This window comes from Perognathus longimembris, chromosome 2 (genome assembly GCF_023159225.1).
Source record: "Perognathus longimembris pacificus isolate PPM17 chromosome 2, ASM2315922v1, whole genome shotgun sequence".
In the NCBI taxonomy this organism is placed as follows: Eukaryota; Metazoa; Chordata; class Mammalia; order Rodentia; family Heteromyidae; genus Perognathus; species Perognathus longimembris.
In genome coordinates, this window is record NC_063162.1 from 112,917,891 (window position 1) to 112,939,705 (window position 21,815).

The following is a 21,815-nucleotide window of genomic DNA, read 5'->3' on the forward strand; positions in this document are numbered from 1 at the left end:
TGATTAGGCCTATGTAACCAGTGAAATTTTCACAACGAATGTCAGAAACTAAGGATATACTAATTGGTTTAAGTAATAAAAGGACAAGATGAAATTAAAATTATCTTTCTTTATTTGTGATGCTGCAAAAAGGAAAACAGTAACATAAGAATGATTTACACTTGATATACTGAAATATCCTTTCAAGTATCTTTCTAGTTATCCCCCTTCTATGTCTATTGGTCTCAATCAAGTTTGTTTTGGACCAAAGCTGTTAACAAAAATATGGTATAAGCCAAGGTGAATCACATCTGCCACTTAAAATCTCTAGAAACTACATTAAAATGTGAAAAGAAAGATGGAAATAAATTTTAATCACATACTCAATATGAATTAACACATTCAAGTTATTATTGATATGCAATGACATAATCCTGTCAACATGTGATCAACATGAAAGATTGAGATGTTTTGTGCTTTTTTTGTACTAAGCTTTCAGAATCTGATATGCATTTTCTCTTTTTAGATTTCACATGCACATATATTGTGTGTTAGTCATCTTGACCTCCTCTACTGCTCTCTTTTTCCCTTTTCATCTTACCTTATTCTTGAACAACAGCTCAAAACCAAAATGTTCAGCACTCATGTGATTGCTAGCTGCTTTAGTGGATAGCTCAACTTTTCAATTTTTCCTTAATTATCCTTATATATGGTATTTCTATTTTCAAGAAAATAATTTAAAATACCAGTATCATAATTACTTTTTCCTACTTTTCAAGATACTCAAATCAAGTAACTTTTACCTTTAGCATTAAGTCCAACAATATCAACTTGCAGCAAAAAAAAAAACACAACAAAACTTAAAAATTGTAGAGTTAAAGTGCACCTGCATTGTAACAAGTTTGTGGTAAATGCCTTTCTCTCTCATAAGCTCATCATGATTTCCTTTCTCCACAATGACTCCATCATCAAAGCCAGCAATGACATCAGCATTACGAACTGTAGACAACCGATGCGCTATCACAATGGTGGTCCGCCCTTCTCTGGCCTGAAGAGAAAGAGATGTGGCTTTTGATGGCATGAATCATTACAGCTCAAAATTCACCCACATAGAGTCTATGTTTCTGTGGGTCTGGCTCACTTTACTTAGTGTGATTTTTTTTCCAAGTCTTTCCATTTCTTTACGAATGGGGCAATGTCATTCTTTCTGATAGAAGCATAAAATTCCATTGTTTATCTGTACCACATTTTCTTGATCTATTTATCCTCTGAGGGGCATCTGGATTGGTTCCATATTTTAGCAATGACAAATTGTACTGCAATGAACATAGTTGTGCTGGTGGCTTTAGTGTGTGTCTTGGTTGTAATCTTTTGGATATGTGCCCAAAAGTGGGACTGCTGGGTCATAGGGGAGTTCTATGCTTAGCCCTTTGAAGAACTTCCACATTGCTTTCCAGAGTAGTTGAACAAATTTACACTCCCACTAACAGTGTAGTAGAGTTCTCCTTCAGCCACATCCCTGCCAGCATCTGTTGTTACTAGTTTTCTTGTAGTGGACATTCTTATTGGGGTAAGGTAGAATCTCAGTGTTGTTCTGATGTGCTTTTCCTTTATGGCCAGTAATGTTGAACGCTATTTCATGTGTCTCTTGGCCATTCTCATTTCCTTTTCAGAGAAATCTCTTTTTAGGTCTGTAGCCTATTTATTAAGGGGGCAGGTGGTTCTTTGAGTATTTGTTTTGGGGAAATTTAATGATTTTTAGTTCTACCTATATTTTAGATATGAGGCCTTTGTCTGTCATATGGTTTCCCTCATTGGTAATAATTAGTACATGTTAGGATAGTCCTAGCAGAAGAGCACAATAACTCATAGTGAAGTCAAAATAACTTAATAGCTATGTACATATGAACATATAAGATGAAGCTAAGAAAATGAACTCCAAGTTATGGAAATAAGTGGTTCATCATTGTTGTTATGTTCAATGTACCATGTGAAATTATGCCATTTTCTTTTGTCTTTCTTCCCCATGGTTTTACCCCTGATGTCACTGTAACTGATTTTGGTACCCTGAGTATTGTATAGACATTTATCAGAAGTAGAGAAGGGAAGGGGAACATCAAAATGGAAAGACAAAGGGTAAAAGGCAAACCAATGTAACAGCAATACTTACAAAACTATATGCTGTAAATGTACTGTACAACTTGGGAGGGGGAAGGTGGGAGAAAAATGAAGGCGGAGGTAACAAGTTTGATAAGAAATGTACTCACTGTCTTATGTATGAAAGTGTACGAAAGTGTAACCCCTCTGTAAATCACTTTACAATAAATAAGTCAATTAAAAAAAATCTCACCCACCCAACTTCTGTTTATGAAACACTCATGCTTTGGATGTTGTAAAAACAACAAAGGGACTGATCACATAGTCCTACACAGAGCACATGCTCAGATTCTACATTTTGGGTAAGTCTTATGGGTCAGAACTATTACAAGTCAAACTCTGTTTACAGGCTAGGAGATTTTGTAGCTAAAGTATTTCCTAACATCTTAAGTTCTCTGCTTCTCTCTGGGGGAAACAGGTTTCTCATTTTACTAAATGTGAAACTGTAGATGGTATTATCCTCTTGTTGACAAACACTAAAAGCGTCAAAAGTTGCATAACAACATCCCAATAGCTATGTTTTCAGTATCATGACTAAGGCTGATTTTCATTTAAGCCATTATTTCTTATTCTTAGAATATTGAAAAAGTCTTTAAATGGAAATGTATTTATTGCCATCTAGAAAAGATCAGAAAAATAAACATAGCAGGAAAGGAACCTCTAGAAGCTATCAGACTTTTCTAAGCAAAGACATTTCTTTCCAAGTAAAGAAGAATGAGCAGTAGAAGGCCTCTATTTTGATGAAAACAATTGGTTTCATCTGGGCTTACAGACCTTATCCAGAGCTGCCTGAACCACAGCTTCACTTTCTGTGTCCAAGGCTGACGTGGCCTCATCCAGCAGGAGGATCTTAGGGTTGCGAACCAAGGCACGTGCTATGGCAATTCTCTGCTTCTGTCCACCACTCAGCTGGGCCCCCCTCTCTCCAACCAGGGTGTCAAATTTCTACAACAGGAAAAGCACAGGAGCATATGGTACTCACAAAACGATGTGTTGACTTGAAACTACTTCGTACAACTACTTAGGGATGGTAAAACTAAATTTTTAAAGAAAGAGAAAGAAAAGGCACAGGGAAATTTTCTTTTATCATTATTATTATTTATTGTTATCTATCATGGGGCTTGAACTCAAAACCTGGGAGCTGCCTCTGAACTCTTTTGCTTTCAACCACTTTAAGCCACAATGCTACTTTGAGTGGTTTACTGGAGATTAGAATCTCAGGAGGACTTTTCTGCCTGGGCTGGCTTTGAACTGCCATCCTCAGATTTCAGCTTGCTGAGTGGCAAGGATTACAGGTGTGAGCCACCAACCAGCGCTCAGCTCAGTTCATATTTTAAATTGGAAAGTAATTCCCCAGATCAATTCCCCAGCAATACAATGTAGCAACAACAAATGTCAATTAAAAACAAATGTGTCTACCACTAAATGCTACTGCTAGAACTTAAAAACCCAAAGACATATTGCCTTCCTCTCCAGGGTGTCCTCCAGTGAACCAGGGTTTCTTAATTGTGAAGCCCTCAGTAGCTCTAGTTCTGTGCATCTCTGAATGACAAGGACAGGCAGACTCACCTGGGGCAGCTCCATGATGAAGTCATAGGCATTGGCTTCCTTAACAGCTCTCTCAATCTCATCCATGGTGACATTTTCACGACCATAGCGAATGTTTTCAGCTATTGTGGTGGCAAACAACACCGGTTCCTGACTCACCACACCAATGATTTCCCGCAGATACCTCACGTTTATGCTCCTGATGTCCTGTCCATCGATACTGACCTGGAATTTTAGAACAAGGGTGACTTTCCTTCATTGCTAGCTGGAATAAGCAGCAGAGTGAGGTGTGGTGGTCACTGCTGATGGCTGCAGGTCTAACTCACCACGCCCTCTGTGGGATCATAGAGCCTCTGGATCAGCTGGACTGTCGTGCTTTTCCCACAGCCACTGTTGCCAACCAGGGCCACCGTCTGGCCACCCTGCACCTTCAGGTTGAGTCCCTTCAAGATCTACCAAGTAGAGCGAGAAGTAAGCAAGAAGACAATTCAGAGACACAGACTGTGTAAATTGACACCTCCATCCATTCAAATATACTTTTTTCTTTAAAAAAATCTCTAATTGTTCATTGAATAGCTTAATCATTTATCATGGTACCTTAACTTCTTTTCGGGATGGGTAACTGAAATGGATATTTCTGAATTCCAGATTTCCCTTGATATTATCTGGTTTGTGTCCTCTCATCGAGAAGCTGTCAATGCTTGGCTTCTAAACAGATGAAAAATGATAGGTGATTACTTCAGCAACAAGTTTTTAGTAACATTTTGTGAAGATCAAGGTAAAATGAAAACCAAGTTGGTTCTCAACTGGGAATTATTTTGTGTAGATGGATAAATAGCTATGTGAGACTTACATTATCAATGATCTTGAAGATGTCATAAGCTGCAACTCTGGCATTTGCAAATGCTTCAATGTTTGGACTTGCCTGTCCAACAGTAATAGCTCCAAATAGTACTGAAAAAAAAACCTGAAGAAAGAAATAAAAATCAAACCAAAACAAAAGCCCATTAAATGTCTTCATGTTTACAATGATTCTTTCCACACTTCCTTGCTTCCAACATGACTAATTCCATTTTTTAATGAAAGACTAAAGATACTGGGTATTAAAATAGTCTAAAGCCAGGCACTGGTGGCTCATACCTGTAATCCTAACTACTTGGGAGGCTGATATTAGAAGGATTATGAGACAAGGCCAGATCAGACAGCATGAGATCCTAAACCAATAGTTGGGTATGGTGGTGCATATTTGTCATTCTAGCTTTGTGTATTAACTTATTCAATAGTTATTATCTCCCTTTATAACATAGTCAGGGCACACTATATAGCAAAAGAGGGAGCAAAGACTTGAAGAGTTTAGAGGATTTGGTCCATATCTTGGAGATGGTAAATATCATAGATGAAATTTGAATCAATGAGTCTGATATAAAATCTTGCACTCAGTCTGCCAAATGCCTCCAGATTGTGAAGTAGAGTTTGGGCTCAGAAAGCAATGGATTTAACTGCTAGGGCTAGGGATGTAGCACAATGTAAGAGGAGCTTGCCCATGATAGATGAGTCCTTAGGCTCAACTCCAGCAGCACAAGTAATATATAAAATAAAATAATGTAGTAAAACAAGCTGCTAATCCACATCAACATTAAACAATGTACATACCACTAGAACCTATGCTCACCCACAGTATCACTACTCTAAAGAGCACTTTTCTGGTAAAAGCCCATTGGCTAAATTACTGCCTCACAAATGTTGGCTATGGAAACAGATTTAAAAAATCCAAACAAAACCACCAAGTAAGTATTATCTCTTATAATATTAACTAATATTGTAATAATAATTTCACATAGTTATTATCTCTTCATAATACAAATCTAAATTCTAAGAAAGGAAATTGTTTTAAGATGCTCAAAGAAAATTTTCTGTGTTGTCTTAAAAGAACAAGTATTTTATGAGAAAACTCGTGCTTTCAATTTGAAATGCAGGTCACCATCTTCGGGGCAGAAACATCCATGTTGACCAATCAGAAACCCTGGCTGAAGGCCGGGGAAACAAACCAATGTAACAATGCAATACTGTTAGAACCACTAACATTTCTTCCCGAGAACCAGGCAGGTACTGTAAACAACTGTTGTCCCAGAAAGATCTTTAATCACTGCTCCTTTCCTGTCCTTCCACCACTTGTTACCCATGGATTTTTTATTTTAATCAAGAATTGGAGGAGCTGCAGTTGAGTTGATTGTAGGTAACCTCAAAGCAAACTCATACACTTGGCGCTCTTGACATAAGTTTTGGACCAGTGGCACCATACTGATTGGGAAGCAAACATTTTTGTTACACTTCCAAAGGATGTTCACAAAGAAGCTTCTAGCAAGATACAGAGTGAGCTTGGTTTACAATTATCTCATGGTTTTTAAATAAAAGAAGCTAACATCTAATGGCAAGACTTGTGTACTCATAAAAAGGACTACAAGGCAGAAGACTTTCAAATGGGATTTTCTTTAAGGATGACTAAAACTAATTCTGTTTTATAAACTTTGTGAAGTGGATTGGCTGTCATTCAAAAAATTCAAAATTGAGTTTAATTGTATGTTTGTCCCTTGTTGGAAGTGGTAAAGTGGAAAACAAAAATGAGGCATTTAGTATCAGGTTTCCCATAAAGACATTATTTCATTAAATGAAACTTCATGTTAGAGAGATTCTTACTGTTAATTTTAGGCTATATGAGAACTTTGGCAAGAGAACTGCAAAATGGACTACAAAATAGCTTATTGGATACTTCTAATTTTCTTCCTTTTTTTACTCATTTAGCTCTCCATTTCTCTGTCCCTATCTGTCTGTCTATCTATCTATCTATCTATCTATCTATCTATCTATCTATCTAATCATCTGTCTGTCTATACTGACCATTGAACTCAGAACCTCACACTTGCTAGGTAAGTACTCTACCATTTTGGCTATCTGATAGCCCTTTCAGTATACTTAAAAAAAATTTTTTTTGAGATACAGTCTTGGCAACTTTGCCCCGGTTGGCGTCACACTCACAATCTTCCTGCCTCTGCTTTCCAAAAAATTGGAATAATAAGCCTGTGCCACTATACCAGGATTTATCCTTCTTTTTTTGTAGTATTCAATACTTACTCAAAATACATTTTTTATCATCACTATTTCATTGCCAGCTTTCATGCTGATTCATTTCTTTTATTACTCACTTAATAACTTACAGTGAGCACTTGTCCAATAGAATATTCACCAGAGAGGACCAACGAGGTCCCGTACCAGAAAGCCAGAGCATATGCTGCATAGATCAGCATGAAAGCAACGCCGATGGAAATGTTTGCTGTGATAGCTTTCTTTATCCCCATTTTTTCAGCTTCTTCTAAATTTTTATTGTACCTGAGTGAAAGAACAGAAATTATCTCATATACTCATAACTTATGGAAATAAGTCAGCATTGCGTACTGGTTACTGAGTAAACAGAATGTGCCCAGCCCTGTAGGATGGATGTGCTTTCTCCTTTTGTCTGTACATTGATCCTATATGTCATTACTATTTTATTCCCTTTTGTAAAATAGGAAACCAAGGGTTATGGGGAGTAATTTAATTGTGGGAAGCACTTCTGAGTTTCTTCCTTACAGATATTTTGAAACTAGTATAGCATTATTTAGCAAATTCTGCAATACATATTTTCTCTGTCAGAAAACAAAATTGAAGCAATGGGAAGAATTGTTTTCCATTCAAAGTATGCATGCTGGCTGGAATGGTGTTGTATGCCCATAATCCTACCTACTCAGGAGGTAAAGTCAAGAATAGCTCCAGTTTGACATCAGCAGAAAGTTTGTGACACTCTAGCTCAAAAAAAAATTTTTTTTAAGAATTCATGGTTGAGCATTTGCCTACCAAGTATCAGGTCCTGAATTCAATTCCCAGTACTACAAAAAGTCTTCATACCTATTTCAATAATTAAAAGATATATAATGCTGGAAAGTAATATTCCCCAACTAAGTCATTTAAAATCCCTGAACCTTAAGGAAACTTTGGTGTCTATTTGCTTTCTGTCCTGTTGACTTTAGGAACTACTGACAAGATCAATGGCAAGATTACACATGCCACAGTGAAGCCCCTTTGTATAATTAATATACAATAAACAAAAAGATGGTTGTGGCAGTATGTTGAGAACTTTGTAAGGTAATGTATGTAATACCTTTCACACCCAAAAATAATTGATCATACTTTCATACATATCTATCTGAAGTATAATCACATAACATGTATTTGGTGTCAGAACAAATAATATCCCATTATTATTACTGAGTGGCAACTTAATTTTCCCTCCATATATATTCATTCCCTAGTAACTTGTCATCCTTCTCCTGCCTCTACCTGAAATTGGCCTCCATAGTGGCTCTCACCTGGACCACTGCATCAACCCTCCCACGGTCTCCCTGCTCCCATGCCTTGATGGCTTCCCTACATTCATCAGGTCCTTTATAAAGAAGTGATCTGAAAACATCACATCAATAGTCATTTCTCTGTTTAATCATCTCATCCCTTGCTCAGACCTTTGAAACAAAATCCTAACTCTTCTCCATGGCCTACAATTTCCCCATGTTCTAGTCCTTCCTCAAGTGAGCTCTAGTCACACTTATGGTATTTTCCAGCACATACAGAAGTCTGCCAGGTCAGGAACTTTGGAAGACTGTTCCTCCTACCCCTCATATCCTTTCTCCTGCTTCATCATGAGCAGAAGATAAGATGGATCATTACTACTTTTCCTCACCCCTCAATTCTCAGTCGAGCAGAACCCCTCTCAGAGAGAGCTTCACTAATTTGTTTCCCTCATGTACATCTGCTCACTCCTAATTGTTAAAAGTTGGAATTTTAGGCATTTAGTATGTTTCTCGAAGCAGTTGGCTCCAGTGTTTCTTACAGAGTATTTTATTTTTCCAAATTATAGTTACTCTTACTGGTATATTTTATATTTGATTATTAATAGTGGTTTGTACCTTAGAATATAGACTGTATGAGGAGGTGGGATTTATTTGAAGGACTGCTTGTTTAAGTAAGACCTTCCATTTTGTTAGACATCCAAAAGTGAAAATAGATACTACCTTCCTTTGAACTATGACACTTAGCTATCACAGATTTCTTTGTGGGTGGGAACTATATGAAGTGAATAAAAAAGTACTTAAAAATATAGATACACACATATATACACACCTTAGTGTGGAAAATTTTTCCATAGTGTTAATTCACAGCACCAGAAAAAACCAGGCCTCCTCAACTTTTATAAAACTTCGCAGCTTCCTTAGATGTAGACATTATTGTGACTGATGAAAATTTCCATGCTTTTTTTGTATTGCTTATCACACTCCCCTCCCAAAGAACCCATTACCATTTAGGATTCCCTTTCTATCCCTCTTTATATATTAAAATGTTGCATCAAATTACTAAATTTTAAAGGAGTCCATTGCTGCTAGGGAATCAAAGGATCTTAAATATTGCAAAATTCAATAAGTCACTGTGTTATTAGAAGTTCAATAAAAGTCAAGAGTCACAAGAATAACACTAAACAACATACAATGAAATAGACTTTGAAGTTACTCTTTTGGTTATATTTTATCTTGCAAATTATGGAGTGTATCTCAATCAAGTAAATGCCTGGACAGGAAGGGAAATCAGCCACAGGAAAAGTTAATCTTATGCAAGATAATTATTAATCATAGAGAATCAACTTTATCTCAATAAGACAAAAATCATCAGAGAGAAATAAGTGGTTAGTACGTTGTTCTTAAGTCCATATGCACCTAGAAACTTCCTCAGACTATTAATAATTCTGTAATATATCAAGTCAGTTTTAGAAAGAAACATATTTACATTGGAAAACATTCTTGTCAACCTGAAGAGCACAAGAGATGACTCAGAACTCCACATTTTTAATAATTTTAAGAAGAGGTTCAAACCTTTCAAGTTCCTTGCTTTGTCCTCCAAAAGCAATCACAGTTCTGATGGCTGCTAAGACTTCTTCAGCTACTGCTCCAGCTTTTGCATATGCCAAGAGTTCTTTATCAGTAAATGAGGACAACACCTGTTTAAAAATGCAACTTCACATATCTAATTTTTTTAGGTTATACATACACAGAGGCTGCTAGTAAATTAATGGATACAAAGATAAAATGTATTTTTCAGCAGACTTTCCTTGTGGTGTTCTGTATTTTGGCATGTATATTCATTCAGCAAGCCACCTCAAGTTCTTTTTAGATTGAGATGTTAGATTAATTGCAAACTTTCTCACAATAATATCTTGAACTCTCTTCCAAATACATATATCTGGAAGGTTCAGGAGATGCTAAATTTCAGAAAACATATGCCTCACCATAGTCATGAATAAACACAAAATGCAAGCAATATGTCAAGGAAACCTGTTGTGTTCCCAGGATAGCTATTGTTAACAATAGCCTCGTTCCGAAGTGTTAGGGTGGGAGGAAGAAGAATGAAGGAGACCAAGTGACTTCAAGAAGGTCTCCTATGCCAAGACAAATACACAGTTTCCTCTGCTGGTGCTGCTGGGAGAAACAATATGTTCAGCCACCAGGGAGGTCCTTGTTTCCTGGATGCTCTTTGATCCTACTTGGTTACTGAATATTTATTCTGTAGACAGAACATTCTGGTCACCTTACATGCACAAGATCTCAGTAGTTCTTAATTGCATGGTGGAAATAGGTTTATTTCTCCCAGTATATATGTGAATTAATGGAAATATGAACAGATAAAAATGTGCTAAGTGTCAATATTCAGGATTTGAATTTGAGTCCCTGTTGCTTCCAAGTATTAACCAATAATCCTTAAAGTGAATCTCCCTCTGAAACAAGTCAGGGACATATAAATTATTATGAAACTGGATCAATTGATATGGGTGAAGCAGTGTGATTCCACCTGTAACAAAGTGTCTTACCATCCAATAAATATTGTACACACACAATTTACCCTAGTTAAACAGTATTACAGTTTTTCCATATATCATTCACATGTGTCTTGCAACTCATTTCCCTCAGTACTAGGACTTTTCCTTCTTGGCATGAGAAGGTCATAGTTGCTTTGATTTTTAAGCATGCATTACTTCCTTTCTTGTGTGGAAATAAAAGAAGCAATAATAGATGGATGGGTGGACAATGGGGAAATGAATATTTATTAGTGAGGTCTGTACTGTATGTATCAGTTGTCTTTGCTAACTAAACAATATCCCACTCATTAACCAGACCTTCCTGACTTCTCAAAATCTCTTCCTAGGGCAGTACTGGGTCTGAACTAGGATGCCAGCTCCATCCCTGAGCAAACAGCTCTGCAGAGTACAGGAAGCTCACAGGACCTGCTTTAGCAACAGAACTATTTTATTTTTGTTACTGTGCCAAGGGCCATACTGAATTCAACAAATCTCTTTCTTTCCTTCTTTGACCTTTCATAGTTCTAAGAAGAGCAGAATATGGGAGAATCTTCACTGAGTGGCTCCTCTTTAAAGAAACTATGTCTGCTAAAAGAACAGCAACAAAGCTTCTCAAAGTTTTTCTCAGGTATAGGGAAAACCAACTTCTAATATTGCTCTAATATGAAAGAATAGAAAGGTGTGGCATTCCCATGATTACATTTACCCAAAATAGTTATAAAACTATCACTAATACATCCCTTTTCTAAACTTTGTGATTCTTATTAAAGATTAAGGGGTATTAGCTTGAGACATGTGGAACTGTTATTTCTATAAAAGTATTCAATATAGGTACTAGTGTATTGTCCAAACTAATATATTCAGAAGCAATATATTTTAGAGCTCTACAGGAATTTTCAGTATATCATTAAACTGTTTTTCCATTTCTCAATGTACATTTTGTTCTACTTTTATAGTGTTTTATGTTTTATCTTTTAGTTTTAGTTAATTTTAGACTCGCTTGTAGTTGCAGAAAATAATACAATAGTGACACATGCTCCTCACCCATTCTCTTCTAATTTCATATCCAAACTAGAGAATGCATGGCCAGTAGGACTTCTACAGTGTTATCTGCACTTGCTATCTCACATGCACTATGAATGTGTACACACACGTGTAGTTCTCAGCATCCTTATCATCTACAGCAACATGTGTGAATACCACCATAGCCAGGACACATAGCAGCTCCATCACAACAATTCCTCTTGCTATTTTTTTTTTGTTTTTCTTATCCTGGGGCTTGAACTCTGGGCCTGGGTGCTGCCCCTGAGTTCTTTTGCTCAAAGCTAGCCTTCTACCTCTTGAGCCACAGTGCCACTTCCAGCTTTTTTTGTGTGATTAATTGGAGAGAAAACTCTCACCGACTTTCCTGCCCAGGCTGGCTTTGAATCACTATCCTCAGATCTCAGCCTCCTGAGTAGCTAAGATTACAGGTGTGCCACTGGTTTCCAGCTCCGTGCTATCTTTTATAACTACCAAAGGCTCTGCATATCTCTGGTCTCTAGAAATTGGTTCAGGTTGTTCACATAACAGTTTTGTGCTATTTTTAACTTCTTTATGGTCAGATGGCATTCCATAGGTATTGGTTGGTTGAACCATTTTTTTCTGTTTAAAGAGATTAATTTTTTTCCTAAAAGTTTTACACTTGAATTGACACTCATTTAAAGTTAATTTTTATATAAAGTGCCAAGTCTAGGGTTGTTGTTTTTTTTGGCCTATGTATGTCCAGTTCCTTCAGTACCATTGTGAAATCTGTGGTCTTCCTCCATTGAACTGCTAGACACAAATACATAGGTCTAATTCTGGACTCTCCATTGTGTGTGATAATGTTGTGTCAAGTTAAGCTTTGGTTGATCTTACATTACTTATATCTTTTGCTACATAAATTTCTATGATTTTACTCTGTTATGTAGAACCCAACAAAAACTGAATACTATATAAATCTCTGCATCAAATAAATACTTATTTGTAGAGTAAATCTTTAATAATGTGAATTACATCCCCACTCCAAAAGGGAAAATAAGTTCTCCAAAATCAGTGGAGGCTGTGTCGGGGAGGGGAGACCACTTCTACTGTCTTCCCTTCCTTTTTGGAAGAGCGAATTGGAGAATATGGGTTTACATGTGTCCAGGAGTACAGAATATTTTCACAAATTACTCATGTAATGATGGGTCTGAGTATGTAGCAACAGAGACATTTACACCTATCACAAATAGATAAAAATCAATTTGTGAAGTAAAAATAAAGCTATAGCCAAAAACGTTAGCATGCAAAAATATTCAATAAATGGCACATGAATTGTTCACTGAACTTGACTCTCCATTTGATAAGTGAACACGGCAGTGTTCACCACATTGTCTACAGAGCTTTAAAGTTCACATGTCTTTTGTTTGTTTGTTTATTTTGCCAGTCTTGGGCCTTGAACTAAGAACCTGAGCACTGTCCCTGGCTTCTTTTTGCTCAAGGCTAGCACTCTGCCATTTGAGCCACAGAGCCACTTCTGGCCATTTTCTATATTTGTGATGCTGAGGAATCGAACCCAGGGCTTCATGTATACAAGACAAGCACTCTTTGCCACTAGGCCATATCCCCAGCCCTCACATGTCTTTTTGTATGACAGTGGCCGATGAGATTTATGAGCTCCTCCTTTCTTTTTCATTCTTCCTCAAATAATTACATGGCTAAGACCTCATGGAATCCTGAGTAGTACTAAGACTGGATCAGCTTATCCTGATATATATATATATAGATAGATAGATAGATAGATAGATATATCTATATATCTATATCTATATCTATATATATATATATTTTTTTTTTTTGGCCAGTCCTGGGCCTTGGACTCAGGGCCTGAGCACTGTCCCTGGCTTCTTCCCGCTCAAGGCTAGCACTCTGCCACTTGAGCCACAGCGCCGCTTCTGGCCGTTTTCTGTATATGTGGTGCTGGGGAACCGAACCTAGGGCCTCATATATCCGAGGCAGGCACTCTTGCCACTAGGCTATATCCCCAGCCCTATCCTGATAATTTTTAAAGAAGATTTAGAACAAATATCAAATTCAGAGTTTGTGTTATTATGGCTAAAAGCTTCTCTTGCAAGCTCAAGGGGAAGAGTTTAAAATCTGGATTGACCAGTTTTACCTACCTTTGTCCAGACACCGGCAGACAGTCCAAGAACAGGGCTGATGGCCAGAATCACAAGGGTTAGCTTCCAGCCATGTTTAAATCCTACTATAAAACCACTGCAAAAGGTTGTCATTAACTGAAAGAACATTCCAATTTTCTCTCCAATTCCTTCATTAATTTTAGAGACATCACTAAAAAAATAATGTAAGAATCATGTCAGAGTACAAACAGAATTTTTCTCCTGAATCTAGTTTTGCTTTCATATACTGGGAGCTCTGGTACATTTGTGTATATTGCAAGTCTATGTGTGTATGTTTGTTTTACTTGGCATGGTGTCAGTATTCAATAGGAAGTTTTGTCATTAACAACAGGAATCTGTGAACTTAGGGCCCAAGGACATGGACATGATGTACTCAAGAAATAGGTAAGGTAGACATTTCAAGTTGCTAGGAAATTTACCCAGAAAGTATTGTATTATTGTGCTTTCTGCACATTGCTGTACTAGCACTCCCAGTCTTTCTTGCTACTGGCAAGTACAACTCCTCATTCAATGTTAGCCTTACATCTGCAAGAGTAGGAGTGCATGTGGTGGTGGAAGGTGGGGGTACATGAAACATGGCTGCTGCTCACAATGAATTTAAGCTTGCAAATACTTGTGTGTGAGAAAGACATCTGAATAGTTTTGATGACATCTATTTTGTTTCCTTCCAAATAAGGAGATTGAAGTTAAACATTAAACTAGGTACTTACTCTGTGAGCCGGGTGTTAAGCTCTCCCACGTCATGCACATCAAACCAGCCTATCTCCTGCTTCATTATAGCATGAAAAAACTCTTTCCTAATTTTGTTAATTTGTCTTCCAGCTGCCAGACACCAAAATGACACCTGAATGTATGCAGCAACAACCACACCAGCACCAATCCCACTGTAATAATAGGCATACCTAAAAAAGAACACCACACACTGTTCCAGCCATAATAAAAAAGATCATCCAGTATTTCTTTCTCAGCTATGTGGGTATCGAGTCATCCTTAGTGCATGAGAATTGGAACAAATTGATGTTCAACATCCAACTATGTCTGCACCAATTTCGAGGAATGGTTAATGGTGGCTTATTTCTGCACTGCTGTATAATTTCAAGCTAGCTGCTTAACCTTTTCAGATTTCTAATTGGCAAAACAGACATAAGAACAGTAATGCAATAATGTGAAAATAGATCAGGGCAGTGCCTGACTCATGGTAAGTACCGCAAGAATGTCAACAATTCTGCTAAACCTGCTGGAATCATAGGGACTTCTGGTGAAATCATCCATCTAGCCCTTATCTGCTTTTATTAGATCAGCTTTGACTAATGATCCCTATGGGGTGCTCTCTGAACATTGGAAATGGAAGAAATAATGGATTTCTCAGAAAATGGAACCCAAAGATGGCTTTTTTGTCTATCATTAATCTAGTGTAGATTGCATGTTAAGTGACAACCGAAAATCGAGTATCCACATCTATGCAAGTACCTAGCATAAGCTTCCCTAGAATGTGTAGGAAATCACATAGCCCTCCTACTGAAACTCTTTTAGCAGTAAAAATGATAAGCAATCTGAAAACACACTATTGATATTCTGAAATAAAGCAAACAACCCTTCAGTTTCATTAAGAAGTTAATGTTTAAAGGCAAATATTTTAAATGGACACAGAATGTCAATTTCCCAATTTTAAAAGCCATTATATGTTTTCTTCTGATAATATTTTTAACATGCATGGCCTATTAAATGGCTATTTTCGAAGAAGATCTTGATGTTGTTACTCACAATTCAGTGTACATTCCAAATGGAATCTTGCTTCAAAAATTATTCCTTAAACTAGACCATGTAATTTAATCAATACATAACTCTAAAATTAATTTTTATCCAAGTGTTTATGATATAGCAAGAAAATGAAATCTGTTAAGAAGCAAAATTTATGTCAGTACTCTATTTTAATGTGATGTATTTTAAATAATAAAGACACTTGCATTCAAATTTAAATACCGTGGATTTTCACAGAATGAGTGGTATTTGGGTCTCACCTTTTGAAATCTAATCAAGTATCTCAACTTCCTTCAAAACAGATTGTCTAATTGCCTGTAGTATACTGTACAATTACCCCCATCTGATTCACTACACATACCTTTGGACATTTATTATAATCTATTCTGGGGAGTAATATTAATGGTATCTAAATCAGAAACATAAAAATTCTTAAAGTGAGTTAAAACTGGTTAGTTCTGTGGTGTCTTATTTCATCATTTAGAATTAAGTTTGTAAATAATTTGTGTTACCTAATGTCATTATCATAATTATGACTAAAAGCACCAGGAAGATAATTACAAAGCCATTGACAATGATGATTCTTTTTTTTTTTTTTTTGGCCAGTCCTGGGCCTTGGACTCAGGGCCTGAGCACTGTCCCTGGCTTCTTCCCGCTCAAGGCTAGCACTCTGCCACTTGAGCCACAGCGCCGCTTCTGGCCGTTTTCTGTATATGTGGTGCTGGGGAATCGAACCTAGGGCCTCGTGTATCCGAGGCAGGCACTCTTGCCACTAGGCTATATCCCCAGCCCGACAATGATGATTCTTAATTTTACTAAATTTTTAAAAAAATTACTTGAACTCTATTTTCTCTGCATATATCAGTCATATATAAGTCTAATTTAGGGTTAATCTTCACATCAGTACATTTTATGCAACAAATATTATGTATATAATATTTACATATTATACATTATATTTATATATAATATTATAGTGTGTGTGTGTGTGTGTGTGTGTGTGCATGTGTGCACCAGTGTTGGGGACTGAACTCTGGGCCTGGGCAATGTTCCTGAGCTTTTTTTGCTCAAGGCTAACACTCTACCAATTGAACCACAGTTTCATTTCTGGATTTTTGGTGGTTGATTGAAGATAAGGGTCTGATGGACTTTCCTGCCTTGATTGACTTCAAACCTTGATCCTCAGATCTCAGCCTCCTGATAGCTAATATTACAGGCATGAGGAATCAGTACCTGGACAAAAACAAAATACACATTGTACCCTCCTCAATAATGTTTTAATCTAATAATGTTTTAAAAAATATGTCTGTAACTGCATTGGTACAAAAAGAGTTTATAAACAACAGTAAGCAAAATGTTTAATTACGTGGTCATGTCTTCCTCCAGTTTGTTGAAGATGTGACTTCTGTTGATTTCACCTAGATCATGACAAAGCAAACATACACCATTTATATCTCTTTGGTTCCAATTAAAAAGAAAATATACTAATTGATCAAATACATTTCAATTACTAAATTATACCAACAGGTCAAATTGGCTCAGCTATAATTTATGCATTATAAACATTCATTTAAATATTTCCTGCTGTATACAAACATAGCTAAATTCAATGATGTATATTTATAAGAAGAATTTTATATTCATGAATACCAATGCTCGAATATGTGCTCCTCCTTCCCTCCCTCATAACTGGTTCTAGATTATTATTCAAAATGTTAGTTACATTTCTATCTTTCCTTTGACCCTCTCTGGGATATTTCTGACCTCAAAGAGCTCTCTCCATATGTGGACATCTCCCTGCCAGCATTTCCACTGGCCATCCTAATGTTTGTGAATATTATCTTCTCAAGCTTTTTATAAACATGAGCTAGAATTCAAATCCTTTACTTTCCACATTAAATAAGCAGGATATATTCAATATGGGCCACACAAATGTCACTTCGAGGGAGTGTTTTATGCAAGTTTCCAAGAAAATCAGTACCACAAACAATACTTACTATAATTAGTAATGTTTGGTGGTAAACTACTTCCTGCATTTGCAAAGCTATCTGTCATTTCTCCAAACACCAGTATCATGAGCGGGATTGCAGCTCCATGGACCACAGCAGCCAAAGTTCCCAGCACCATGAACAGCCTGTCAAGCCAATCTGCATAACGAAACTACCAGAAGAAAGAACAATATAGGCACCACTGAGAAGTGCTATGGACATTTTCTCTGCCTTCAAATATTTACATGCTCCTACTGTTAAAACTCTACATTAAGCTGACTTCTACCTTTGCTAAGCTACAACTGCTATCTAATTAGAAATGGGTATCTGACCAACTTTTTACCTAATTCTTTCTACTGGGCTCAGTCTTCTTATGGGGAAGCTGATGAAAAACTGAAGTCTTTATTGAGACTACAGGAGAAAGATAATTCTTGTGGCTTCATTTCTAAGAATACAGGTCAGTTTTAATTTACAGAAAAACTTGAATGCCAAAGATCTCTAAGGAACAGTGTGTGTGTGTGTGTGTGTGTGTGTGTGTGTGTGTGTGTGTGTGTATGTGTGTGTGTGTGTTGATACTTGCACTTGAATTCAGGGCCTTCTAAGTCTAGCTGGGCTTTCTTACTCTAATATTTGAGGAACACCTCCAATCTGATATTTTATGGGTTAATTCAAGAGATGGAATCTCTCAAACTTCTCTGTCCAGGTTAGTTTTGAATCACAATCTTTCCAGTTCTCAGCTTTCTGAGTAAATAAACTTAAAGATATGAGGCACCAGTAAAAACATTTTTATCACTTCAAAAAGTCTCCTAGGTTAAGGATCTAGTATACAATGGAATTAGTATAAATATAAAATGATTTTAACATAATTAGGCTTTAATATTGACATCTAATAACATCAACATTTTGCTATGAAACTGGTGAATCTGACCTTGTCTTTATAGATCTTATATACAAGTTAGGTCCACAGTTTTACATGTCAATTCTATAGGAAAATACTATGAGAAAAGGCCACTTAAAGAATATTGAATTTCATCAAGACTATATATATATTCTTTCCACCTGGTCCTGATGTATGTCCTGAGAAAGTATTTTTTGTAAGATTATGATATTAGCAGTCTCTATCCTAAAAAGCATTTTAAAGATTAAATAAATATATGTGTAAAATATTTAAAACAACATTTGGCATATACTACAGGTGTATGTTTTATTATTATTAACAGCTAATCAAATACTAATTTTTGAGAAATTAAAAAATATTAAATTTAAAAATCTAACAATAAATAATAAACACTAAACACAAGTGCTGGAGGTAAAGCACTAGTAAAATGTGTACTTTGTGTGCATGAGGGACTCAGTTTCCTCAACATGAAAATGAGACAAAGAAATCTCTAAATGGTACATAAGAGAAATGATTTGGTCTCATATAAATAAACTGAAATTAAATTTTGAGAACAAATTCCAACTTTAACATAAGTTCGCCTTTTCACATCAGGAAGAACAAAATGTAACACAAATAAAACCTCATTTGGTTGCACAGTATGCCATCCTGTAAATGACTGCGAAGGAAGTGCTCTGCAAAACTGTGCAAAGGGGGTAGGGATGGAAGAGAAGGAGCCATAGAAACGTGTGATAACCCAGGGAGATAAGATGGTGGAAGATGAGCAGAATTCTCAGTTTGGTCTGTTTTCCTATCTACAGCTATTTTAATATTCATTTTAGTAAAACCCATTCTATATGACAGTTTATAACTGTACCTCTCCACTTCAAAAAAAATGTAGTGTAGAGGGCTGGGGATATAGCCTAGTGGCAAGAGTGCCTGCCTCGTATACACGAGGCCCTAGGTTCGATTCCCCAGCACCACATATACAGAAAACGGCCAGAAGCGGCGCTGTGGCTCAAGTGGCAGAGTGCTAGCCTTGAGCGGGAAGAAGCCAGGGACAGTGCTCAGGCCCGGAGTCCAAGGCCCAGGACTGGCCAAAAAAAAATGTAGTGTAGAATCATGAATTGAAGAATGTGAGCTGAAGAATTGATTAGGTAGACTTTTGAGTTCCTAAATTCGTCTAAGTTTGAACTCTCAATAATTACTGTACCCATTAAAAAAAATCATTGTTTTATTCCAAATGGGATTAAAGAAAAGCTTCAAAACAACCACTATGTAAAAAGAATGTGAAATAAAAGGTTATGTAAAGCTTTTCAAATTCTTGATTTTTCAGCTCTTCAGGAAGAAATAATGGTATATGCTAATTATTAGAAATAAACAATCCATTGTTGTCTTTTCTTATTATAGGTGCTTGGGACTTGGACCTCAAGCCTAACAGGATTACAGAGCCTTCATTAAGTACAGCATATGTAAAAGTTCATTCTCGCCACATGCTAAGCTCGTCACTAGGAGAAATGTCTGTGTAGCAAACAGACCACTGGCAATATAACTGAGTAGAATAATGAAATCTAGGCAAGGAAGGGAAGTTGTTATGGCTTATTTCACATTGCAAGTTATCATCAGGCTTCCTCTGAAAATAAACTGAATCCAATTCATTCTATCTCTCCATTGTCCCAAAAAGTATATAATATACCAGCTGAAATGTTTCTATCCCAGGGGAAGAGAGGTAAAATTTCTCAGTTTTGAGTTGTGAATGGATTCAAAACTCACCATTGCAAATGTACTGACAGTTGGTTTTCTTTCCTTCTCCTTTTTACTGAAATACACAGCAAAGAAAGTAAACATTTTAAACTGCATAAAAATTTCAAATTATCAAATTAATTCATAAAGCTAATATTTAATGATACCTAGGAAAAGAAGCATGTGTATACTGTTCAGGAAAAAGCAGGTTAGCAATGTAATGCCATTTATAATATTTTAATATAAATGTTTACATAAGTAAACATTATAAATCAAAATATCTCTTATATATCCTTTTATGAATGGGGATTAGGATGTCTCAGTAATTTTATCATGTTCACTGTGGAGTTTCTGTTCTTCAGTGATGACATACATACATACATACATACATATATACATACATACATACACATATTTAAACAATGTTTTCCACTCTATGTAACTGCTGTTTAGGATGGGGACGCAAACTGACCATAACAAACCATCGTGTGTGTGTGTGTGTGTGTGTGTGTGTGTAGGAAAAAAAGACTATTTTCCAAAAGAACGGCATTTATTTCAGATAGAATTTTAAGCTTAAAAAGAAAAAAATTGAATTAATCTCTGTCTTTCATCTTTACTCTAATGAGGACAAAAGAAGTGAAGAAATGTATAATGAAAAACCCAAGTTTGCTTTTATTTGGCTTTTTTTTGAATGATGGCAAAGGGATACAAATACAAATCTTCAGATTTGCTTCTACATTGTTCTCAATAAAGATTCATGCAATATCTCCAAAACCAGGAAGAGAGGAGAGCAATAGGCATAAATGGATTTTAGCTCTGAGCTTTTTATCTGCAACTATAACTCAGTGGTCCAGTGCCTGCCCCGCAAGCCCACGCACGGCCCAGAGTTCATACCCCAGTACTTCCAAATCTATATAATTTATATCTATATCTATGTCATATCATATTTATCTAAATATCCATCTATCCATCTACCTACCTGCCTGTCTATATCTGTTACATTACTATTTCTTTATATCAGTGTCAGTGCCACTTAAAACAAAAGGCGAAAACAATCAAAATGTAATCTTGGCCTCGGATCCATCCATTTCACAAGCAGCAATGCTTACTTCGCTGTTTCTCAGAAGCATGTACTGCACCACAGAGTAGAGCTCTAGCAACAAATGGCTCTGGTGTATGACTAATATTGCTGATAAAGCAGAAGGTAATAAAACAGTAAAGGACGTGCACAGTGGACTGTCTGGGGCCAGGGAAGTGCAGAAGAGCCTCATCAACACAGAAGGACGCAGATCCTGTGTCCAACTCAGCCAATGCACTGCTCTGGGCAGGGGCTGCTTCCAGTGGCTGGCTTACATTTCTGAGGATGAAAAGAACAACCACCACCCCACTGAGCTGGAGCTAGAAAACCTCTCCCAAAGTTTTCCAGCCATGTAGTCTGGGAAAGTGAAACAAGTGGCTACCTTTTTTTGTTAAGTTTCAGCAAATTCTTCCCTGCACCATCCCGGTCTTGTGTGGAATCCATGGGGACCTGAGGAGAAAGCACAGGTCATGAGCGAAATCCCTGGCCCGCAGAGTAGGAGCCAGCCATGGGGGAGGGGGGGGGAGAGACCTCCACATGCCAGGCG

At 36.8% G+C, this 21,815-nt stretch overlaps 1 protein-coding gene across 1 annotated transcript in view; it reads right to left on the reverse strand.

The window, feature by feature from the left end:
- The window catches only part of LOC125346970 (ATP-dependent translocase ABCB1-like), a 323,723-nt gene that overhangs the window by 22,469 nt on the left and 279,439 nt on the right, over nucleotides 1-21,815 (reverse strand). The window contains exon 16 of the mRNA XM_048339947.1: nucleotides 866-1,027. Coding sequence (XP_048195904.1) covers nucleotides 866-1,027 — 162 coding nt within the window. The remainder of the gene's footprint in view (nucleotides 1-865; nucleotides 1,028-21,815) is intronic.